The 23,700-nt window shown below is 38.9% G+C and overlaps 1 protein-coding gene and 1 pseudogene across 1 annotated transcript; both read left to right on the forward strand.

Moving 5' to 3' along the window:
* The first annotated feature begins 601 nt into the window (after positions 1 to 601).
* LOC113904989 (olfactory receptor 51Q1-like) lies at positions 602 to 1,513 on the forward strand. The gene has a single exon (XM_027562037.1). It carries the CDS (start codon positions 602 to 604, stop codon positions 1,511 to 1,513), a length of 912 nt encoding a protein of 303 aa, XP_027417838.1.
* Positions 1,514 to 10,220: 8,707 nt separating this feature from the next.
* LOC113904990 lies at positions 10,221 to 22,363 on the forward strand (annotated as a pseudogene).
* The last annotated feature ends 1,337 nt before the right edge of the window (positions 22,364 to 23,700 follow it).

The following is a 23,700-nucleotide window of genomic DNA, read 5'->3' on the forward strand; positions in this document are numbered from 1 at the left end:
TCTTTTGTCTACAGCTATTCTCTCCAACAGCGATAAAACATTCCTATACTTTCCTGCTACAAGTGCATGACTGCTTTCTGGACAGATAAAAACTTCCTTAGGTTAAAAAAATGACTGATTTATGCTCTCAACTAGGTGAATGACAAGCTTTGAGCTAAAACAAGCAAAAATAATAAAGCATTTTGAGCTCATTTCCTGTTTATCTCTTTAACCAGATCTCTCTTGAAAATATATCACATGATGATTTAACATGGTTGTAGAACTTTAATCTTATGTTTTCCACTTTTCACAGATTTTGCAACAAACTCTGGTCTTATGGCTGCCTCCTCCAGTCACGCTTTTCATTACTGCTACTGCTACTGCTAAGTCACTTCAGTCGTGTCCGACTCTGTGCGACCCCATAGACAGCAGCCCACCAGGCTCTGCCATCCCTGGGATTCTCCAGGCAAGAACACTGGGGTGGGTTGCATTTCCTTCTCCAATGCATGAAAGTGAAAAGTGAAAGTGAAGTCGCTCAGTCATGCCTGACTCTGTGCGACCCCATGGACTGCAGCCCACCAGGCTCCTCCGTCCATGGGATATTCCAGGCAAGAGTACTGGAATGGGGTGCCATTGCCTTTTGGTTACTAACTCCACCCAAGTCCCCTTCTACTTCATCCTCATGGGCATGGGCATCTTCCATACCTGGATTTCCATCCCATTCTGCTGTCTGTACACTATCTCTATTGCAGGCAACACCACCTTACTGGCTGTCATCAAGGCAGAGCCCTCTCTGCATGAGCCCATGTACTTGTTTCTTTCCATGTTGGCCCTAACAGACCTGGGACTTAGCCTCACTGCTTTGCCTACACTCATGAGGATCCTCTGGTTCAATGCCTCAGAGATCAGCTTTGAGGCTTGCTTTATTCAGTTCTTCTTCCTCCATGGATTCTCCTTTATGGAATCTTCTGTGTTGTCGGCCATGTCTTTTGACCACCACGTGGCCATTTGCCACCCCCTCCATTATTTTTCCATCCTCACCAAGAAGGCAATCTGCAGAATAGTTCTAGCCATCATTTGCCACTATCTTCTGGCTGTTCTTCCTGCATTGTTTCTGTTGAAAAGGCTCCCCTTTTATGGCTCCCCTCATCTCTCCAACTCCTACTGCCTCCATCAAGACATTATTCACCTGGTGTGTGCTGACACCACTACAAATAATGGGTATGGATTTGTTCTAGCTCTGCTTATTATCATACTGGACCCCTTGCTCACTGCGCTGTCCTATGCACTCATCCTGGGACACGTCCTCAGAATTGCCTCCCAGGTTGAAAGGCTCCGGGCCCTCAGTAACTGTCTGTCCCACATTTTGGCTGTTTTGGTCCTTTACATACCCGTGGTTGGTGTGTCCATGACTCACCGCTTTGCCAAGCATGCTCCCCGAGTTGTACATGTCAGTATGGCCAGTGTCTATGTACTAGCACCTCCTGTGATGAACCGCATTATCTACAGTGTTAAAACCAAACAGATCCATTGAAGGATCTTTGATCTCTTTGCTCATAGACAGTTGGAATAGAGTGTTGAGAAGTGGGCTTTTGGTACTACTTTGTAAAATAATAGTTTGAGAAACTTGAAAAATTGGTTTGGATGTCTAGTCATGTATGAATCAGGAAGCAGGGTTGGGAGTTAAATACAATATTATGTTCATTGGATTTGTAATTTAAGCTAAGTTGAACCACCTGCATGTGGCAGAGCTGCTTCATTTACATGCACTTTTTGCACGCTAAGTTCCTCAACATTTGTATCCTGGAATTGCCAAGCTTCTAGTTCAAGATGTGAAATATGTTATAGAGTTAACTACCTGAGTTAGGTAACCCTTCAAAAGTCCTTCAAATGGGGACATCCTGTTTTTAACAGTGTCTCTTCTTGTGAAGCTCTCCCCTAACATGTACATGAAGCCGCTAAGTTGCTTCCATTTACACTGTTTCTTCTCGGAAAATGCCCTGAGAAGTAATTCTGGATTCAAAAGAAAACACAAAACAAAACAAAAACTCACTAGGCATCAAACGTGGGGTCTCTCATGATTCAATATAAGTTCTAGGGTTTCTCCTTCTCACCTCTCAGCTTCTAAGTGGCAATTATTTCATCTTGTATTTTTTAGACTTTAGATGTGTACTGGGACATTAATTTGGGAGATGGATATTCACAGTGAAAATTTGTTAAGAAGGAGATCAGAAGAACCTTGGAAATAAACTGGCTTCCTTTTACGGGTTCATTCATTCATTCATATACTTTTACTTGCTTTTCTTATTTTTTGGGCTAGGACCTACAGTTCAATGATGAACGAATGTTGACATGTTCCTTGATATGTTCCCAGTCAAACAGAGAAAGTATTCAATATTTAACCATTAAATATGATGTTAACTGTGTGCTTTTTCTTATTTAGCTTGAGCAGATTGGTATCTCTAATTTAATACTACCATGACTGGATAGTAGATTTGGTGTAATGCATTTCTGCCTACATTGAAATGAGCATGTGGTTTTTACCCTCTTGTTTCTTATTTAATTCAACTACACTTGCAGTTTTACAACTGCAATATCTTAGTATTTTTTCTGTACTTAAAGCCTATGTTGATACCTTGAGTTTTTTAACATGGTATTTAGTATGTATCCATACTTTAAAATACAACTAGTCTTTCTTTTGTGGTTCTCTTAAGCCAAAACTTCATCTGTTTTTTGATTGATTATCATTTTTAGTTTTAATTTGGCAATAAAAATCTATTTCTATTTGTCTTCATCTAGTGCATGTTAAATATAAAGTTATTTTCTTTTATATATTCCATACTTGATATAATGGCTGCTGTGAATTCCTTGTCTATTACATTCAATATCTGGATTATTTTGGAGCTGATCCCCACAGATTATTTTTCTCTGGAATATGCACCACATTTCTAGTTTCACTTTATGTTGAGTACTTTTAAATTGTATCTAAAATTCCCTCAACCATGTTTTGAATAAGATGTTGAGATTCTGGATTCTGTTTATATCTCTGAAGAATTTGATTGATTTTTATTCAGATAGTTAACTCATGGAACTCAAATTCTCAATTCACCCCTGCATTTTGAAGCACCTAATATCTTTGTTCAGTTTTGTTAGCCTTACATAGGCTGCTTGATACCTGTCTCAAATATGTACAGTTCAGATATTCACTGAGTTTATATGCACAAATTTGTATTCTTCTGCTTGATCTGTCTTTTACATGTATTTTCCTACCACCTTCTAGATAATCTGGCAGCTCCAAAACATTCCTTTTGTTTTTCAAACCAGTAAGTCTGTATGTTGTTTACTGAGTTTTAACTGACCCATCTCCTATCAATAGAGATCTCTGTAAAGCTAAAAGTCATAAAACAAAGAAACTCCTCAATAATGTTCTCTTTTTCTAAGTAAGTGTAACGTTTCTCTAAGTACATTGTACTTACCTTTCTCTTTTGTCACAATGGCACCCCACTCCAGTACTCTTGACTGGAAAATCCCATGGATGGAGGAGCCTGGTTGGCTGCAGTCCATGGGGTCATTAAGAGTCAGACACGACTGAGGGACTTCACTTTCACTTTTCACTTTTATTCATGGGAGAAGGAAATGGCAACCCACTCCAGTGTTCTTGCCTGGAGAATCCCAGGGACGGCAGAGCCTGGTGGGATGCTGTCTATGGGGTCGCACAGAGTTGGACACAACTGAAGCGACTTAACGGCAACAGCAGCAGCAGTGCTTTCATAGTTTTAAAAAAACACATTTGTTCAAGGTTTATAATGTTGATCTATGGGTTAAAGGTGTCATTTTGTTAGAATAAATACCTTTAGTCATTGAAATACATAGTCTTATCTATAGTTGAATTGCTGGATTGTACGGTATATTGTAATACAAACTGTCACATTGTGTTCAAAGTAGTTGTAACACTGCATCCCCTCATACTTAAGGAAGATGACAATGATGATATGGAGTATGGTGGTTAATGCAGAGATATTCAGATGTATTTTTAGGTATATCATACAACCAAAGTTGGAGGGGATTTGAGAGAGTGAAGTCACATTGGTTATATGACAAATACAGCAGAGGGGTACTGTTTTCAATGTTGAAAAGAAATGAGTCCCTTATCCAAATGTATTTTCTCTGTCCAATTCTCTTCCCAGTTCTTCTACAGATCCAATATCCATCCTTATACTCTTTCTTTGACTCTCTGAACTGATCCAATTTCCTTGGTTGATAATTTGCTTGTTTGTTTTATAAAGCATTAGATTTATAAGCCTCCAGAAGGCTCTGCACAAGCTGGAATCAAGATTGCCCGGAGAAATATCAACAACCTCAGATACGCAAATGACACCACCCTTATGGCAGAAAGCAAAACAGAACTTAAGAGCCTCTTGATGAAAGGCAAAGAGGAGAGTGAAAATATTGGCTTAAAACTCAACGTTCAGCAAACTAAGATCATGGCATCCAGTCCCATCACTTCATGGCAAATAGATGGGGAAATGATGAAACAGTGAGAGACTTTATTTTTTTGGGGGGGGGGCTCCAAAATCAATGCAGATGGTGACTGCAGCCATGACATGAAGACACTTACTCCTTGGAAGAAAAGCTATGACTAACCTAGATAGCTTATTAAAAAGCAGAGACATTACTTTACCAACTAAGATCTGTCTAGTCAAAGTTATGGTTTTTCCAGTAGTCATGTATGGATGTGAGAGGTGGACTATAAAGAAAGTTGAACACCAAAGAATTGATGCTTTTGAATTGTGGTGTTGGAGAAGACTCTTGAGAGTCCCTTGGACTACAAGGAGATCCAACCAGTCTACCCTAAAGGAAATCAGTGCTGAATATCCATTGGAAGGACTGATGCTGAAGCTGAAACTCTGATACTTTGGCCACCTGATGTGACTCATTGGAAAAGACCCTAGTTCCGGGAAAGATTGAAGGTGGGAGAAGAAGGAGACAACAGAGGATGAAATGGTTGAATGGCATCACTGACATGATGGACATGAGTTTGAGCAAGCTTTGGGAGTTGGTGATGGACAGGGAAGCCTGGCGTGCTGCAGTCCATGGGGTCACAAAGAGTCGGACATGACTGAGTGACTAAACTGAACTGAACTAAGGCTCTGTATTTAACCTCCAGTCATTAAATGTCATGCCTAGAGAGGAATCCAGTGAAATATTTCTCCCTTTGGCCCTCCCTTTTCTCCTTTGAGAAAATCTTAGGCCAAAGTAAGAGTTACTGTGGTTAAATTGTGGTAGTGGAGACAGATTAAATAACAATCTTGTAAATTTTAGAAAGAAAAGAGGAGATAGGAATAATTATTGGCCAGTCCTTCTCAAAAGAACCACATTTTGTTCATAATACCATAAAAATTGCTGAATTTCATTATGTGATATAGCAATTGTGTTTACATGAAGAAGAGTAGATAGATGCGTTATCATCAAGATGTTCAGTTCAGTTAAATTGTAGTCACATTTACATCTGTAGAACTGTATTTTTCACTCTTTTATACACCTTAGGCATTATTCAGTAAAATAAAGTCCTTATCTGACTTCATGAAACTTAGAGTTGGGGGCGCAATGTGGGGCTGTGTCGGAGATGACTAATGACAGTGTTCGGAGAAGTCAATGACACCCCACTCCGGTACTCTTGCCTGGAAAATCCCATGGACAGAGAAGCCTGGTGGGCTGCAGTTCATGGGGTCACTAAGAGTCGGACACGACTGAGTGACTTCACTTTCACTTTTCACTTTCATGCATTGGAGAAGGAAATGGCAACTCACTCCAGTGTTCTTGCCTTGAGAATCCCAGGGACGGGGGAGCCTGATGGGCTGCCGTCTATGGGGTCCCACAGAGTTGGACACGACTGAAGCGACTTAGCAGCAGCAGTAGCAATGACAGTGTTAGTAAAGAGCACTGTCCCCACTGTGCTTCACTTCCTTAGCTTCCACCAGGTGGTGCCAGTGGTAAAGAACCTTTCTGTCAATGCAGGAGATACAAGAGATGGGGGTTTGATCCCTGGGTCTGGAAGATCTCCTGGAGGAGGGCATGGCAACCCACTCCATTATTCTTGCCTGGCGAATCCCCATGGACAGAGGAGCCTGGCAGGCTACAATCCATAGGGTTGCAAAGAGTCAGACATGACTGAAGCGACAGCACACACATGTATTTTAACTTTCTAACTCGGGTACACTGGCTGAGTTCTCACCTCTAGGAGTACTCCTACTTCTAGCCAGGACTTCCTGAGAAATTCTAGCCGTCCTCTTCCTGGAAACATTGAAATGTCAGAATTAATCTACTTTTCACAGTAATAGCCACAGCTTTCATAGGTTATGCCACATCTTGAGGTCAAATATTCTCCTGATGTACGGCAGTCATTACAAATCTCTTTCCAGAAATTCTCTTCATGGATACTAGTCTAGTTGAATGAGTCTTGGGGTGATTCTCAGTTGATAAAACTGCTCTCTCTTAATTGTTTACCTTTCCCTTTATGCCTTAGTGTCCCAGGAGGAATCTCATCTGATATAGACAAAATTCCACCTCATCAATACTCTACAATCAAAGACATCTTGGGTGTCTTATTCCTAATTCTAGCATCATTAATGTTAATACTATTCTCAGTTCATCTTTTAGGAAATTCAAAGTATACTTCAGATAACTCTATCAAAACTCCCCTTCATATCAAATTATGTGATACTTCTTATTCACCTATGCAATCTTATGGTCCATTCCCAATAATTCAGTGGATGCACAGGCCTTAGTCTTTCCAGTTCTGATTTTAGCAATTATCTCAGTACTTAGTGCATGTGAGCTAAGTTGCTTCAGTCATGTTTTTCTCTTTGTGACCCTGTGGACTATAGCACTACAGGCTCCTCCATCTGTGGGATTCTCCAGGCAAGAATACTGGAGTGGGTTGCCATGCCCTCCTCCAGGGGATCTTCTCAACCCAGGTTCAGTCCCAACCCAGGAATTGAATTCCTGTCTCTTACGTCTCTCCTGCATTGGCATAAGGTTCTTTACCATTAGTGCCCGCCTGGGAAGCCCCAATACTGTATACATCAAAATAACAAAGCATAACATTTCAATCCCTTAGCTAATGCCTATTCTGTGTACTAGCAGCTGACCTACAAACACTAGCAAGAATTGGAGGACTATTGAGTTTTCATTTGTCATCACTGCACAATTAGCATCTATTTTATAATTTCTCCTAATTCTCATTCTTCCACCACTAGCCAGCATCATTGAAAACCACTACCTGAAATGTATTTATATATGTAACCGAATCTTACCACATATTCTTTATCCATTCCTCTGTTAATGGACATTTACATCACTTGCATGTCCTGGCTATTGTGGATAGTTCTACAAAGAAAACTGGAATTATGGAATCTTTTGGAATTGTGTTTGTCTCTGGGTATATCCCCAGGAGTGGAATTATTTGATCATATAATTGTTCTACTTTTAGTTTTTTAAAGGAAGCCCTATGCTATTCTCCATAGTGGCTGTACCAATTTGCATTCCCACCAACAGTCTAGGAGTGTTCCCTTTTCTCCACACCTGATCCAGCATTTATCGTTTGTAGATTTTTATTTTTAATGACCATTCTCTCAGGTGTAAGGTGCTACCTGATTGTACTATTGATTTGCATTTCTCTGATTAGTTGTGGTTAGTTAAGCATTTTCTATGCTTCTGGCACAAAAACAGAAATATAGATCAATGGAACATGATAGAAAATCTGGAAATAAATTCATGCATGCACCTATGGTCAATCCATCTATAACAAAGGAGGCAAGGATACAATGGAGAAAAGACAGTGTCTTCAATAAGTGGTCTGGGAAACCTGGGCAGCTACATGTAAAAGAATGATATTAGAATATTCCCTAACATAATAAATAAATAAACTAAAAATGGATCAAAACCCTAATTATAAGGCCAGACAATGTAAAATTCTTAGAGGAAAACATAGGCAAAAGACTTTCACGTAATTCACAGCAATATATTTTTTAGACCACCTCCTGAAATAATAAAAATGAAAACAAAAATAAACAAATGGGACTTAGTTAAACTTAAAAAGTGTCTGCAAGGAAATGAAACATAAAACAAAGAGACAACCCTCAGAATGGGAGAAAATTTTTGCAAACAAAGTGACCGATAAGGGGTTAATATCCAAAATACACAAACAACTCATGCAGCTATATGTTCAAAAAACAAACAACTCAATAAAAAAAAAATAAAAAGAAAAAGGCAGAAGGTCTAAATATTTCTCCAGAGAAGATATACAGATAAAAGTACATTGGTAATTTAAAAATACTTATAAGCTTCTGACTCTCACTTTATATAGAACTTTCCATGTTTTCTATATACTTGATGCTTTCCATACAAGCTGTTCTCTCAAAACTGAAAGGGAATTATTGAAATCTGCAACTGCTATTATTGAATCATCTCCTTCATCAAGGTCTTAGAGTTTTCAGAGGAAAGGTCATCACCTCCTTGCTTAAGTTTATTCCTAGCTATTTTATTATTTTTATGTGACTATAAATGGGATTTTTAAAAAATTTCTCTTTCTGATAGGTCATTATTAGTGTATAGAAAAGTAACCAATTTCAGGATATTAGTCTTGTATCCTGAAACTTTTCTGAATTCATTTATTAGTTCTAGTAGATTTCCTGGTGGAGACTTTAGAGTTTTTTTATATATTTAGTGTGGTAATCTGCAAGCAGTGTTAGTTGCTCAGTCATGTCTGACTCTTTGTGACCCTATGAACTGTAGCCTTCCAAACTCCTCTGTCCATGAAATTCTCCAGGCAAGGATACTGGAGTAGGTAGACATTCCCTTCTGCAGGGAATCTTCCCAACCCAGGGACTGAACCCATGTCTCCTGCATTGCAGGCAGATTCTTTACCATTGGGCCACCAGGGGAGCCCTGAGAATCCTATAAGTAATTGTAAATTTTTACATTTGTGAGGAAAGGTAAGCCTGATATCCCCCTACACTGCCATCTTAATGTTTCTTCCTTAAACCCTCTGTTTAGATTCATCTTTGTGTTTATTGATATTATTCTCATTGCTAGCATATAATTTGTCAATGATAATTAGTTGAACGATGTTGCCTAATGTTTTGAGAATTTTTCTCAAGACTAATATTGCTTTCATCTATTTCTATATATATTTTTAATGTATCTGACATGTGTGATCTGATGAGTATATACACCATATCTCTCCCCACAATTCTCAGGCATGTCACATCTTCAGACTTCTACCAATGTCCTTGGCTTACTTCCAGGCCAAGGTGAAATCTGAATTTGCATACTCAAGACTTCCCAGAAACTCTCAGTTGCTCTGAGGTCCTCACTTCTTTACCCCTACTTCTGCATTGCTCTGGGTATCACTGGGTCCATGAAGTTATCTGCACTTGATTAACTGAGTGGAAGAGGAGACAGGCCTCTGAAGGATGATCTCAAATACATGAAGTTCATCTCTATTCTTTGTATTTCAGATGTTTGTAAGTCACTATTTCTAGTTACACATCTGATAGAAGGTTTGCTCCCTCCATGTATTGTATCATATATATGATATATTGTCATATATTATATCATGATGATAGAAATAATTGCAAAGGAAAAGCAAATGATGGCAGTAGTTACACTGTAAACAACTTAGTTACAGCAGGTCTTTGTGATGAGAGAATATGTAAGGAAAGGGTTTATTGAAGTATGAGAGAGAGTCGTATCAAAATCAGGGCTACCATTCCATGTGAGAAGACCAGGTATGTATGCTCAAAGGCATAAGAGGTTTCAACCTATACACACTGAGGATAATTTGGGGGCATAGGAATGAAAAAGCAGGATAGATGGTGAGTCATACAAGTATCTTGGTAGAAAACGTCTCAGATCACCTTTTTGTTTAGTAAAATTAAATAATGAAAATCATTACACACATAAAGATGGAACTTGTCATGTGATATGAGTGAGTAAAGTGCTTAAAATTATCATGAAATGTTCTTTTCACCAGGTCATCAAACTCTTTCCCTTGTTTTTTCATTTGCTTTCATGTCCTTCAGTAACTTGGTTTTGGACTGCACTTGATTTATATCCTGTTAGTGTCATGTATGTCTACCTTCCTTACTCTCCCCCTTTTAACTTTCCCAATCATGCTGGGATCCATGAGCAAGAGAACCCACAGAAGCCAGGAGAAGTAGGAGCAGGCATTTCCTAACATGGCTTCAGTAATCCTGGTGAACTTACAGGAGGAAGTGACCTGCCCCATTTGCCTAGAGCTTCTGATAGAATGCTTGAGCCCTGACTGTGGGCAAAGCTTCTACCAAGCCTACATCACCACTGTTAGAAAGTGCAGCGCAAAATAGCCATGTAGGAGAAGGTCCTTGGGAAAATGGCAGAGGGCCAGAAGTACCCTGGCTTTGCGTGCTGCTGGTTGTAAAACATCTCCTGCCTTTAGCTATGCTCAGTGCCAAGATTTAATAATAAACATTAAAGATGTTGCTTGAGAAAATGGGTCATGGGACAAATACCTGGGTCATTTAGGATGCGCTGTCCTTGAAATATCTTTTACTGATTATGTCTTAACCCCGTACACGCTCTGCTGGCCATATACTCTAAGCTCTTTGTTCCTGCTTCTATAAAAAGGCTCGACTGCAGAAATAAATTTGTCAGTCCTTGCAAGAGACTGTCCGAGTGTCATTCTTTCAGATTTGTCATTTCCAAGTCCCGGGGAGAAAATCCCCACAAGTGGCGCCATGAACAGGGACTTGAAAGGAAGGCTGAACAAAGCAACGAGCACCTGCAGAAGGGGGCAAGCAGGATGGGACAACATAACAGTAAAATTCCTTTCATTTCTATAATGCATCATTTTTTTGAAACCAAAAGGTGTTAATGTTTCAAGAGATCAGTTGAATGACTGCTATCATATTTTACTGGAACAATTCATGGTTCCCAGCAGAGGGGACACTCAATCTAGACATATAGAAAAGGGTTAAAAGTAATGTTTTGCGAGCATATCAGTAAGGGTTACATGGTCACTCATAGGGGCTATCATAGAACAAATTGAAGGGCATAACGTTGATTTGGAAGTAAAGACTATTCAGTCTTTACATGAATATGAGCTTAAGGAACAAGATATGCAAGGTGCTTTGAAATATAAGAATGTTATGCTCAATCAGACACAATCCTTAGAAAAACAACTTAGAGACATATATATACAGGATGTGTCAAAACTGAAGCCACTTAGAACGGAGGTCATTTCATTCAACGGACAGCCCAAATCTGAGGTTTTCCCTTCTGCTCCGCCTGTAACAGCAGTTGCTAACTTTGCTCATACTAATCATTTCACTCCTTGGGAAATGCCTGCTTGCGCTTTCGCTTTCCCAATACAGTTTAATCAACCTGCCCAAGGCCAAAATACTTGGGCTAATCTAGATTTTGGCATGTTGTCTAACTTTAAGACAGCATGTACTCTGTATGGACCTACTTCTCCTTACTGTGTAGGATTTCTTAGAGGATGGGCTGACCATTGGATGCCATATGATTTTTTTCAAGTAGCAAAGATGATTTTAAATCCTCAAAAATTACTGCAGTGGCAAATGTAGGTTAGTGATGAGGCCCAACAACTGATAATTGACCAGCAATCTCGTGATAACCCCGCCAATTTAACTTATGATATACTTACTGGAACAGGGACCATGGCCGATGTAATTGCGCAATTAGCTAATATTACCCCTGAGATGTGGCATTTCATTAAAGAAACTGCCTGCAGGGCTTGGGCAAAGGTTGATAGCGCTAACTTTGATGGTTCATTTGTTAAGATTATTCAAGGACATGAGGAGGAATATTCTCAGTTTATAGGAAAATTAAAGGATACAATTGAAAAATCTATTAAGGATGTGACTTTACAAAATCTTATTTTAAAACAACTTGCTTTTGAAAACGCTAATGAGGAATGTCAATCCATGCTCAGACCAATTCGAGAAACTGGCTCTCTTATGGAATATTTGAAAGCATGTAAGGATATCGGATCTATGTCCCATAGAGCAAAATTGGCGGCATTAGAAACCTTTAATGTACAGAAAGCTGCTAATGCCAAATGTTTTAACTGTGGGAAGCCCGGCCATATGAAAAAACAATGCCACATGCCAACATAGGCCAGAAAAAATAATACTACTTTTAATAAGAAGAGACCCCCAGGAATCTGTCCAAGATGTAAAAAGGGGTTCCATTGGCTGAATGAATGTCATTCTAAATTTGATAAGGATGGAAACACCTTGACCCCCGGTGCACAACAAGAACAACAGGGAAACTAACAAAGGGGCCATCCTCTAGCCCCATTACAAAAGGAGGACCCAGCATTATGACGCTACAAGCAGCCACATCTAAGAGTGCTTGCATTGATATAACTAGTCCTTATGACATGGAACTAATAGAATTATACAACCCCCACAAAATTCCCACTGGATATTACGGCCCGATTCTATTCAGGACAGTGGGACTGATTTTGGGACGTAGTAGCTACACAATGAGAGGTTTAGTGGTATTGACCAGTGCTGTGGATGAAGATTATGAAGGGGAAATACATATTATGGTAAATGTTGTGAAAATTGGAAATATATACTTACAAAAAGGGGAACATTTTGCACAATTATTACTTTAGCCATATGTCAAACCAATGAAGGCATCTGATATAGTTTGGCAGGGAGGCTTTAGCAGTACCAACCTTACTGCTGCACTATCCACCTTATTAAAGGAACATCAGAAACCCATGCTCACTTTACACATATGGGAAAAAAAAATTTCACAGGCATGCTAGATACCGGAACTAACATTTCAATCATTAGAGCTACAGAATGGCCCCTTGATTGGGATAAGGTTATGGCTCCTTCTAGACTACTAGGAGTAAATAAAACTGATGGCACACAAACTTTTGTCAGTGCATCCTATTTACAAGTGTATGGCCCTGATCAAATTGTAGCTTATATTAAACCATATATTACTAATATCCCTATCAATTTATGGGGATGGGATTTTCTTGAACAAATGAAAGCCACAATTTCTTTGAATGAACCTTTTTAATGGGGGCCATTGAGTTAACACCGCTGCCTCTCAATTGGGAATCTGATACCCCAATATGGACACCTCAATGGCCCCTAACTAAAGAAAAATTGGCAGCTCTTACGCAATTAGTAAATGAACAATTACAAAAAGCTCATATAGAACCTTCATTTTCCCCATAGAACTCCCCTGTTTTTGTAATAAAAAAGAAATCAGGAAAATGGCAAATTTTGATAGATTTAAGAAATATTAATAATACCATGTTAGCTATGGGGCCCTTACAACCCGGATTGCCCTCCCCTTTTATGGTACCAAAAGGATGATCTATAGTTATTATTGACTTACAAGACTGCTTTTTTACTATACCTCTGCACCCTAAAGATAGAAAATGTTTTGCCTTTTCAGTTCCTTCTATAAATCACATGGCTCCTGTTAAAAGATTTCAATGGAAGATGCTACCTCAGGGAATGATGAACTCGCCTATCATTTGCCAATATCTCATATCTGTTTTATTACAACCTATTAGAGATAAGTTTCCTACTGCATTTATAATTCATTACGTGGATGATATACTCCTCTCTCTGGAATCTGAACTCTGCAACAGTTATATAATGAAGTTACTACTGCTCTTCAAAATCAGGGCCTGCTTGTAGCACCAGATAAAATTCAATTGAAAGCACCCTTTAATTATTTAGGACATATTATGGAAGAATCTAAAATCAAACCTCAAAAAACTCAAATTTCTATGCAGTCTCTATGCACGCTGAATGATTTTCAAAAATTGCTAGGAGATATTAATTGGCTACAGCCATCTGTTGGCATCCCCACCTATGTCTTACAAAATCTATTTAAAATTTTAGAGGGATCCCTTAACCATAATAGCCCTAGTCAACTAACAAAAGAGGCCAGAGAAGAGCTAGCTTTAATGGAGAAACACATTCAACAATCTTTTTCAACTCGGCTAGATCATGATCAACTGGTTTCTTTATATATATTCCCCACTGAACATTCGCCCACAGCAATTATAGCTCAGCATAGCCCAATAGAATGGGTATATTTACACACTAAACAGTCTAAAAAAATTATATCATATATTGAGAAAATAGGGCAATTAATTATGTCAGGAAGAAGCCATATACAAACTTTGACTGGATTTGATCCATATGCAATACACGTCCCCTTGACAAAAAAGGAATTGCAAATTGCCTTACAATATAAGCTGACCATGCAAATGGCATTAAATGATTTTCAAAATGTTATCTCATTTCATTTGCCGAAAGGAAAATTATGGGACTTTCTACAATGTACTAAATTCATTATAACTAATATCACTGCATCCCAGCCTATTTCCAATGCACCCACCTATTTCATTGATGGCAACAAGAAAGGCATAACAGGGATTGTCGGCCCTGATATCAAAGAGAAATTACCCACTACCTATTCTTGAGTACAAAGAGTTGAATTGTATGCTTTATATGCTCTTTTGTTGCTTCAACCATTATCCTTCAACATATATACTGATTCCAAATACCTTGCTTCCCTTTTTCCCGATTTTGTTACCACCTTTTTATACAACCTATGAAGAATTATATACTCTCTTTTCACAGACTCAAGCTTTAATTCTCTCATGTACGAAACCTTTCTTTATTGCTCTTATATGTGCTCATTAGGGTTTACCTGGCCCTCCGGTTGCAGGAAATGATGCTGTTGACAGTCTCATAGCTCCCATTTTTACGTCTGCCAGTGACGAACATGCTAATCTTCATACCAATGCTAACAGGTTGCACCCTAAATACCATATTCCTCTCACTGAAGCAGGGCATATTATTAAAACCTGTGATGTCTGCGCCCCTCTGCATTTACGGACTATGATTTCAGGAGTTAATCCCTGGGGGCAACAGCCTAATTCCCTTTGGCAATCTGACTTCACTCACTGCTCCTTAGGAAAGTTTTCTTTGCTTTTTGTCTCAGTTGATACATTTTCAGGCTTTATCTGGGCAGTACCTATCTCTTCAGAGTCCAGCAAACACGCCATTTCTGCACTCTTACTCACCTTCCCCGTTATGGGGATTCCTTCAGTCTTGAAAACAGACAATGGACCTGCATTCACCTCACATTCATTTCATTCATTTTTTTTAAATTTTATTTTATTTTTACACTTTACATAATTGTATTAGTTTTGCCAAGTATCAAAATGAATCCACCACAGGTATACATGTGTTCCCCATCCTGAACCCTCCTCCCTCCTCCATCCCCATACCATCCCTCTGGGTCATCCCAGTACACTAGCCCCAAGCATCCAGTATCGTGCATCGAACCTGGACTGGCATCTCGTTTCATACATGTTATTTTACATGTTTCAATGCCATTCTCCCAAATCTTCCCACCCTCTCCCTCTCCCACAGAGTCCATAAGACTGTTCTACACATCAGTGTCTCTTTTGCTGTCTCGTACACAAGGTTATTGTTACCATCTTTCTAAATTCCATATATGTGCATTAGTATACTGTATTGGTGTTTTTCCTTCTGGCTTAGTTCACTCTGTATAATAGGTTCCAGTTTCATCCATCTCATTAGAACTGATTCAAATGTATTCTTTTTAATGGCTGAGTAATACTCCATTGTGTATATGTACCATAGCTTTCTTATCCATTCATCTGCTGATGGACATCTAGGTTGCTTCCATGTCCTGGCTATTATCATCACAGTGCTGTGATGAACATTGGGGTACACATGTCTCTTTCCCTTCTGGTTTCCTCAGTGTGTATGCCCAGCAGTGGGATTGCTGGCCTACCTGACTTCAGGCTCTACTACAAAGCCACAGTTATCAAGACAGTATGGTACTGGCACAAAGACAGAAATATAGATCAATGGAACAAAATAGAAAGCCCAGAGATAAATCCACGCACATATGGACACCTTATCTTTCACAAAGGAGGCAAGAATATACAATGGATTAAAGACAATCTCTTTAACAAGTGGTGCTGGGAAATCTGGTCAACAAAAGAATGAAACTAGAACACTTTCTAACACCATACACAAAAATAAACTCAAAATGGATTAAAGATCTGAACATAAGACCAGAAACTATAAAACTCCTAGAGGAGAACATAGGCAAAACACTCTCCGACATACATCACAGCAGGATCCTCTATGACGCACCTCCCAGAATATTAGAAATAAAAGCAAAAATAAATAAATGGGACCTAATTAACCTTAAAAGCTTCTGCACAACAAAGGAAACTATAAGCAAGATGAAAAGACAGCCTTCAGAATGGGAGAAAATAATAGCAAATGAAGCAACTGACAAACAACTAATCTCAAAAATATACAAGCAACTCCTATAGCTCAACTCCAGAAAAATAAATGACCCAATCAAAAAATGGGCCAAAGAACTAAATAGACATTTCTCCAAAGAAGACATACAGATGGCTAACAAACACATGAAAAGATGCTCAACATCACTCATTATCAGAGAAATGCAAATCAAAACCACTATGAGGTACCATTTCACACCAGTCAGAATGGCTGCGATCCAAAAGTCTACAAGCAATAAATGCTGGAGAGGGTGTGGAGAAAAGGGAACCCTCTTACACTGTTGGTGGGAATGCAAACTAGTACAGCCACTATGGAGAACAGTGTGGAGATTCCTTAGAAAACTGGAAATAGAACTGCCTTATGATCCATTTCCTTCATTTTTATCAGAATGGGACATAACGCACATTACAGGAATACCCTATAATCCTCAGGGTCAAGCCATTATTGAAAGAGCCCACTGCACCCTAAAAACTCATTTATTAAAACAGAAAGGGGAAATTTGGAATAGGAGATACAATTCTTATTCTATGAACCCTCAGTTATTATTATCTTTAACTCTTTATTCCCTAAATTTTTTAAACCTAACAAAAAATAATTCTGACACTCATGCAGATAGACATTTTGCAGAAGACAAAAACAGCAAATTAGAAATCAATACACCAATATGATATAAGCAATTTTATCAGTGGCTGCCAGGAATCTTACGACTCCTAGGCAAGGCTTATGGTCTTCTCATTGCAGATGGAGAGGAAATCTGGGTTCCCCTTCGCCATGTCCGTTACCAAGAAGGACCCCAAGACCGGACTCCCTCGGCAAGTAACAAAGCTGATGTAAAGCGTCTCATCAATGACCTTGGAGGAACCAGTGAGGAAATGCCATCATCTGAATCCTTACCCGACATGGGCTCAAGTGAAAAACATGACTCGTCAGGCTGAGCAAACACTGAAGAACACTGGAACTCCTATGACTCCAGATAAGCTGTTTCCGGCAATGTTAGCTGTTCTTTCCTGTTCCTCTGGGGTAAGTGCAGAATATGTTTATTGGGCATATATACCTAATCCACCTTTGTTATCCATAGTGGATTGGGTTGACAAGGTCCCTGTGGTATTCACCAATGATAGTCTGCACTTCCCTACCCCATGGTCAATGCAGAGGCCAATTCATGAAGAAGATGAAGGTAAAAAGATAATTGTTTCAATTGGATTCAAGACACTACCTATATGCTTTGGAGCTCACTCTTTGTCCATGACTATATTCCCACAATGGTGGGCTTACTCTGTACACAATGTTTCTGCCTACAGTATAGGAATGTTTGCAACTGCATCCTTCCTCTTAAATGGTTCTGAAAGACATTATACTGGATAAATAGCTAACTATATTGACTCACTTTTCTAGCCTGCAGAACTAATATGTGATTCTGTATCTTGGAGAAAGAAACGATCAAATCAACCACTATATTGGTCTGACTGTCAGGGACAGTTCAGGAAAGTTTCTATCAAACAACAAAATCAATCCATATTCAAATTCATGGATTGGGGGGCCCATGGATTATTTGTGAATTGCTCTGAGGAGCAAGAAAAAAATCATAGCTGTTCCTGGTATCATAGACTCAACACGTGGGGATTCCAGAAGACCAATATTGGCTTTTTGGACTGACAAGGATGTATTGTTAAACTGGTATTATGGAGGGTTGTCTCCACCTCGGCCCAGAATTATAGTCCCTCTTATAGGACTTGAACAGTGGCATATTTGGAAGATTCCTGCTGCACTGGAACACTTTGCCAATTTACATGGGACTGCAAAGGCTTTAAAACCCCAAAACTATACCTTTATGTATAACAGTACAGGTTATATCCAATCCTGTGTGTACCTCCTGTATATGTTTATTGTAGGTAACTTTGATATAGATCTTTCTGCTAAAATTGTTAACTGTACAGCTTGTGCTTTATATACATGTTTAAACCATACTATTTCTTACCACAACGCCAACGTCACTATAGTCAAGTAGAGGTCTAAACCGTGGCTTTCTGTCAATTTAACAGAACCATGGACCGACTCTGTATTCCTTTCAGTTCTGCTCAGAAATGGTCTGAAAAGGTCGAAGTGCATAATAGGATGGATCATTGCTGGCATTCTTAGTCTAATACCCATTGTTACAATAGGAACTCTGTCTGCTATGGCATTACACAATTCTATACAAAATCATGATTTTATCACTGCATGGCACAAAGACTCTCATGATCTTTGGACTCGACAAGCCCAGATAGATCAGCAATTACAAACACGAATTAATGAGTTACAAACTGTGGTTATCCACTTAGGAGATCAAGTGCAGCAACTGACTTTCCAAACACATATATGTTGTCACTGGAATTTTATGTCTTTTTGTCTGACTAACATGCCTTATAATAGCACTGAGTTTCCTTGGGATAAAGTTAAAGCACATTTACAGGATCTCACAGACAACTCAAGTTTAGACATCAATCTGTTGAAACAACAAATTGCTAATTTTCAAGTTGAGGTACCTAAAGAATTGTGCAGCACTCAATTTTATGATACTTTAACTAAAACCCTATCGTCCCTAGACCCTAGAACTTGGTTTTCAGGAAGAAACATTTTTATATATGTGTTAATCACCCTACTTTTTCTGTCATTGATTATAAGATACAGATGTCTCTACTCAAGACTCCGTGCCTCTCACAACAGAGCCCAACTAGCAGCTGCCGTGCTTAAACTAAAAACAAAAGGAGGACGTGTTAGGAAGCACAGCACAAAATAGCCATGTAGGAGAAGGTCCTTGAGAAAATGGTGGAGGGCCAGAAGTCCCCCGGCTTTGCGTGCTGCTGGCTGAAAAACATCTCCTGCCTTTAGCTATGCTCAGCGCCAAGATTTAATAATAAACATTAAAGATGTTGCTTGAGAAAATGGGTCATGGGACAAATACCTGGGTCATTTAGGATGCGCTGTCCTTGAAATATCTTTTACTGATTATGTCTTAACCCCGTACACGCTCTGCTAGCCATATACTCTAAGCTCTTTGTTCCTGCTTCTATAAAAAGGCTCGACTGCAGAAATAAATTTGTCAGTCCTTGCAAGAGACTCTCTGAGTGTCATTCTTTCAGGTCCGTCGTTTCCAAGTCCCAGGGAGAAAATCCCCACAACTAAAAATGACAAGGAGTCAAATATTGGCCAAGAGGGAGAGAGTAACTCTTTTGTGTGCAGATTCAGTTATGAGCCTTGGAACCTGCGGCCTAATAGGCATGAGGCCAGCATAGTGCAGAAGTTCAGGGAGGTCAAGGGGAGCCTGGAGGAGCAAGACAGAAATCTCTGCACCATGGAGAAAACCCCTGCTCTTCTGTGAGGAAGATGGGAAGCTCATTTGCTGGCTTTGCGAGTGGTCCCAGGAGTACCGTGGTCACCACACGTTCCTCATGGAGGACGTTGCCCAACAGTACCAGGAAAGAGACCAGAATGGAGGAAAGAAAGGCCAGAAAATGATACTTAAGGGGAAATCTCTACTTGGCATTGGACTTTAACTACCTGGTCACCATGAACCTAAGACCTGTGATTCTTTCTTTCCTATGTTGTTGTTGTTCAGTCACAAAGCCATGTCCCACTCTTTGCAACCCCAATGACCACAAGCATGCCAAGCTCATCTGTCCTCTATCGTCTCTCAGAGTTTGACTGTTTATGGAATTCTCATGGAGTGGTTTGCCTTTCCCTCCTCTAGTGGACCAGTTTTGTCAGAACTCTTCACTATGACCCATCCATCTAGGGTGGCCCTGCACTGCATGGCTCATAGATTCATTGAGTTATGCACCCCTTTCACCATGACAAGGCTATGATCCCTGAAGGGGATATGCTTCACCATGAATTTCTCTCTTCTTTTTCTTTCATTCTAATATCTGAAAAACATTTCTGTGCACTCACCCACTTACAGAGTAATAGCCCTACATACAGACTCTTAGTCAGAAGTAGACATTCATGCATCTTGTATTAATAGGTGGAGAACTGTGCCCAGGAGAAGTTCTCATTACCCCATTGAACAGGAGGGTAACTAGGACACTGGGAAGATTGAGGTATACTTTTCCCCCACTCTAGAATCAGGTTTCTTCTAGAACAAAAAGAACCAGTCTTCTTTCTGGTGAGAGAAGATGGTGATTTCTATCTCTTGAGTTGTAAAAAATATATTCTCCACCTCAGTATTTTTCAAAATCAGATTCCAATTACTGTTCTCAGTTTATGTAAAGTTTATTTATCTATTTATTTTTTGGAAATCAGCTTGATTCCTCCAGCATTTATCGTCTACAGTCTTGCTTAGAAGACCCTTTCTTGACTCTGATCTGATTCTTTTCTCACAAAAAATGCTCCAATCATATTTGAAGAGGTTGAAGAGGGAGAAGCAGGAAGCTGCGAAGATGGGATCTTATTTCAAAAAAGAGATATCTACCTGGAAGGCAGGAGGAGACACTTACTGAGGAAATTAGATAGATATCTTGGCAGGACCTTGGGTTGATCACAAGGAGCTGCCTTCTTCTTTGTTCCCTGACAGTTAAGTCTTTTGACTAGGCCTTTTCTTCATCCTTTCCTGATAAGAATGGTGGCTGAAAAGTGAACATGTCACAAATGGCCACAGATATTTGGAGGGAGATATTTTTATAGAGGGACTCTCTGGTGAGGATGACAAGCAAATTTCATATTCCATTCTTGTCGTGTGTTTTAAACTTTGACTCTCAGAAGACATCTGGCAATGGCTCATGGCTTTATCCTCGGGGTTCAACTTTTTGGCAGAGGGTGGTGGAAGGGGATCAGGAGTAATACAGAGAGGCATGAACATCCTGGACAGATGTGTGAAGCCTGCCCACACCCAGGGGTCTCGTTTGGCTCTGAGTTGTCCTCAACAATTTGGGGCAGATTTTGGGGCCATATTTTTGAAGTCAAATAGAAAAAATGGACAAAGTCAGTTTCACCATGAATTGCTCTCCTCCTCTTTCTCTCTCATTTCTGAAGAATCAAGTATAACATGAGACAAAATGTCCAGGCAGAGTTTAAAAAACAGAGTGATCCTGGACAGTGAGGAGCTGAAGTGACTGCAAAAGTTGAGAAATGAAGAGAAAGTTGGTCTACAGAACATGGCAAATTCTGAGAATGGGATGGTCCAGTAGAGTCAATTGGTGACATCTCATCTCAGATCTGGAGCATCATTTGCAGGGATCAGCAATGGAGATGCTGCAGATAAGACTTGGAAAGAAGTCTGAGGATCCAAGGTATGAAAAAAAAATGAAGACTAAGTTTCCATCTTTTCTGTGTTGCTATACTCTTTGTGGTATTGTCAATAAGGTTGTTTTGGGCCTCCAGTACCCCTTCTTTGCATCTATTTCAGAGGTTTTAAGAATAAGTGAATGCATGAATTGAATGCAAGAATAATGAGGGAAATTTTCATTTTTTTAACGTACCAATTTCCCTGTAAATATGTTTGGCGGTTTTCTAAAGGCCCCTGTTATCTGTGATCTAGTGTTAAGTATTTATTGGATGCTTCTTCATGATGCAGCTTAGTCATAGACAAACAAACACACCTCAGATTCCAAGAATCTTTTTTTCTCCACTCAATGTGTTGAGATTTTCTCCCTCTTTCTCTATTTCTGAAGAAAGCTTTTGAAGGGTTGCTATTTATTTTCTAAATATTCATTGGAATTAACCATTGAAGAATCTCACTCTGGATATTTTTTATTGAAAGGGTTTAAAATATCTTGCTTGTGTTAGGATCATTTAGATTTTTTTTTACAGTCTTTGAGTCAGTTATTGTATGTCTTGTAGAAAGTTGTCTATTCTAAGTTGCCTGATTTGTAAGCATACAGTTGGTTACAACAATCCTCTATTATCCCTTTAATTTTTATTATAATCACAATATCTTTTATTCCTGATTTTGGTGATTTGCTTTTTCACTTTTTTTTCTCTTTAGCTATGCTTTGTTAATTTATTGATCTTTTAAAAAAACATTGTTTCAGTTATTTTGTTTTTAAGCTTTCTTTATTTTGTTTATTTTTAAACTTTCTTATTCATTTATTTCTGCTGTTACATTTATTTTTTTCTTTGTGTGTGTTTGTGTGTGTGTTGGGATGTGTTGGGGTGCGTTGTGGTGTGGGTGGGTGGGTGTGCTGGTTTAATTTACTCTTCCTTTCTGTTTATTGAACTGGAAACTTATCACTGATTTGGGACCATCTCTTCTGATATAGGGTTTAATGACATAAGTATATTTAACATTTCACACATTTTGATTGTTTAGTTTTAATTTTCATTCAGCTCAACATACACTCAAATTTCCTTCACACTTTTCTTTTTCTTTAAATTTTGTTTGTTTGTTAAAACTTGGACATTTTAAAATGTGTTGTTAATGAGAGAATACTTGGTGATTTCTGAGTTTAACATCTGTTGTGGATTTCAATTTTAATTCTGACATAATTAGAGAACAACTTGTGCACGGGTGCTTGCTCATTCGGGACTCTTTGCGACCCTAAAGATTATAGTCCACCAGGCTCTTCTGTCCGTGGGATTTCCCAGGCAAGCACACTGGAGTGGGTGGCCGTTTCCTTCTCCAGGGGATCTTCCTGACCCAGAGATTGAACCTGAGTCTGCTGCATCTCCTGCATTGCAGACGAATTCTTTACCACTGAGCCACTGAGGAAGCCCATTAGAGAACATATATTTTTATTATTTCAAGCTTATAAGTTTATTGACACTTGTTTGTGGCCTAAGGTACTGTATATCCAGAGAAAAAATTATTATGAATTTGAAAATATTGTATGTTTCTCGTTCATTGAGTAAAATTATCTTTATATGTCGATTGGGTCAATTTGGTTGATAGTATTGTACATGTCTTCAATATATTTGATAAGCTGTTATCTTATTGACAGTCAGTTATTGAAATATACAACTATTATTATTGAATTGTGTATTTCTCCTTTTATTTTTGCTTCAAGTATTTTGAAGCTCTGCTGTTCTGTGCATCTGTATTTATAACTGTTGTATATTTTTGATGTAGTGAACATTTTATAATTATAAAATTTCCCTCTCATCTTCCCTAATATTAATCTTGAAGTATTTTATCTAATATTAACATAAATCTTTGACCTATTTTTTAAATTTCTGCTTGCATTTCATGCAAGCATGGTATATATTTTTCTATCTTTTTTAACTTTGCCCTTTTTGCGCCTTGACTATGTCTCTTGTAAATAGCAAGAAATGAATTTTGCTTTTTATCCATTTCAACAAATCTCTGATTTCAACTGAGGCATTAATACATGACATTTAATGCAATTGT

The sequence above is a fragment of the Bos indicus x Bos taurus genome, chromosome 15 (assembly GCF_003369695.1).
Source record: "Bos indicus x Bos taurus breed Angus x Brahman F1 hybrid chromosome 15, Bos_hybrid_MaternalHap_v2.0, whole genome shotgun sequence".
Lineage (NCBI taxonomy): Eukaryota > Metazoa > Chordata > Mammalia > Artiodactyla > Bovidae > Bos > Bos indicus x Bos taurus.

Excerpts from the sequence above, each read along its gene's own strand:
- LOC113904989 (XM_027562037.1), top strand. The coding sequence starts at position 602 with ATGGGGTGCCATTGCCTTTTGGTTACTAACTCCACCCAAGTCCCCTTC.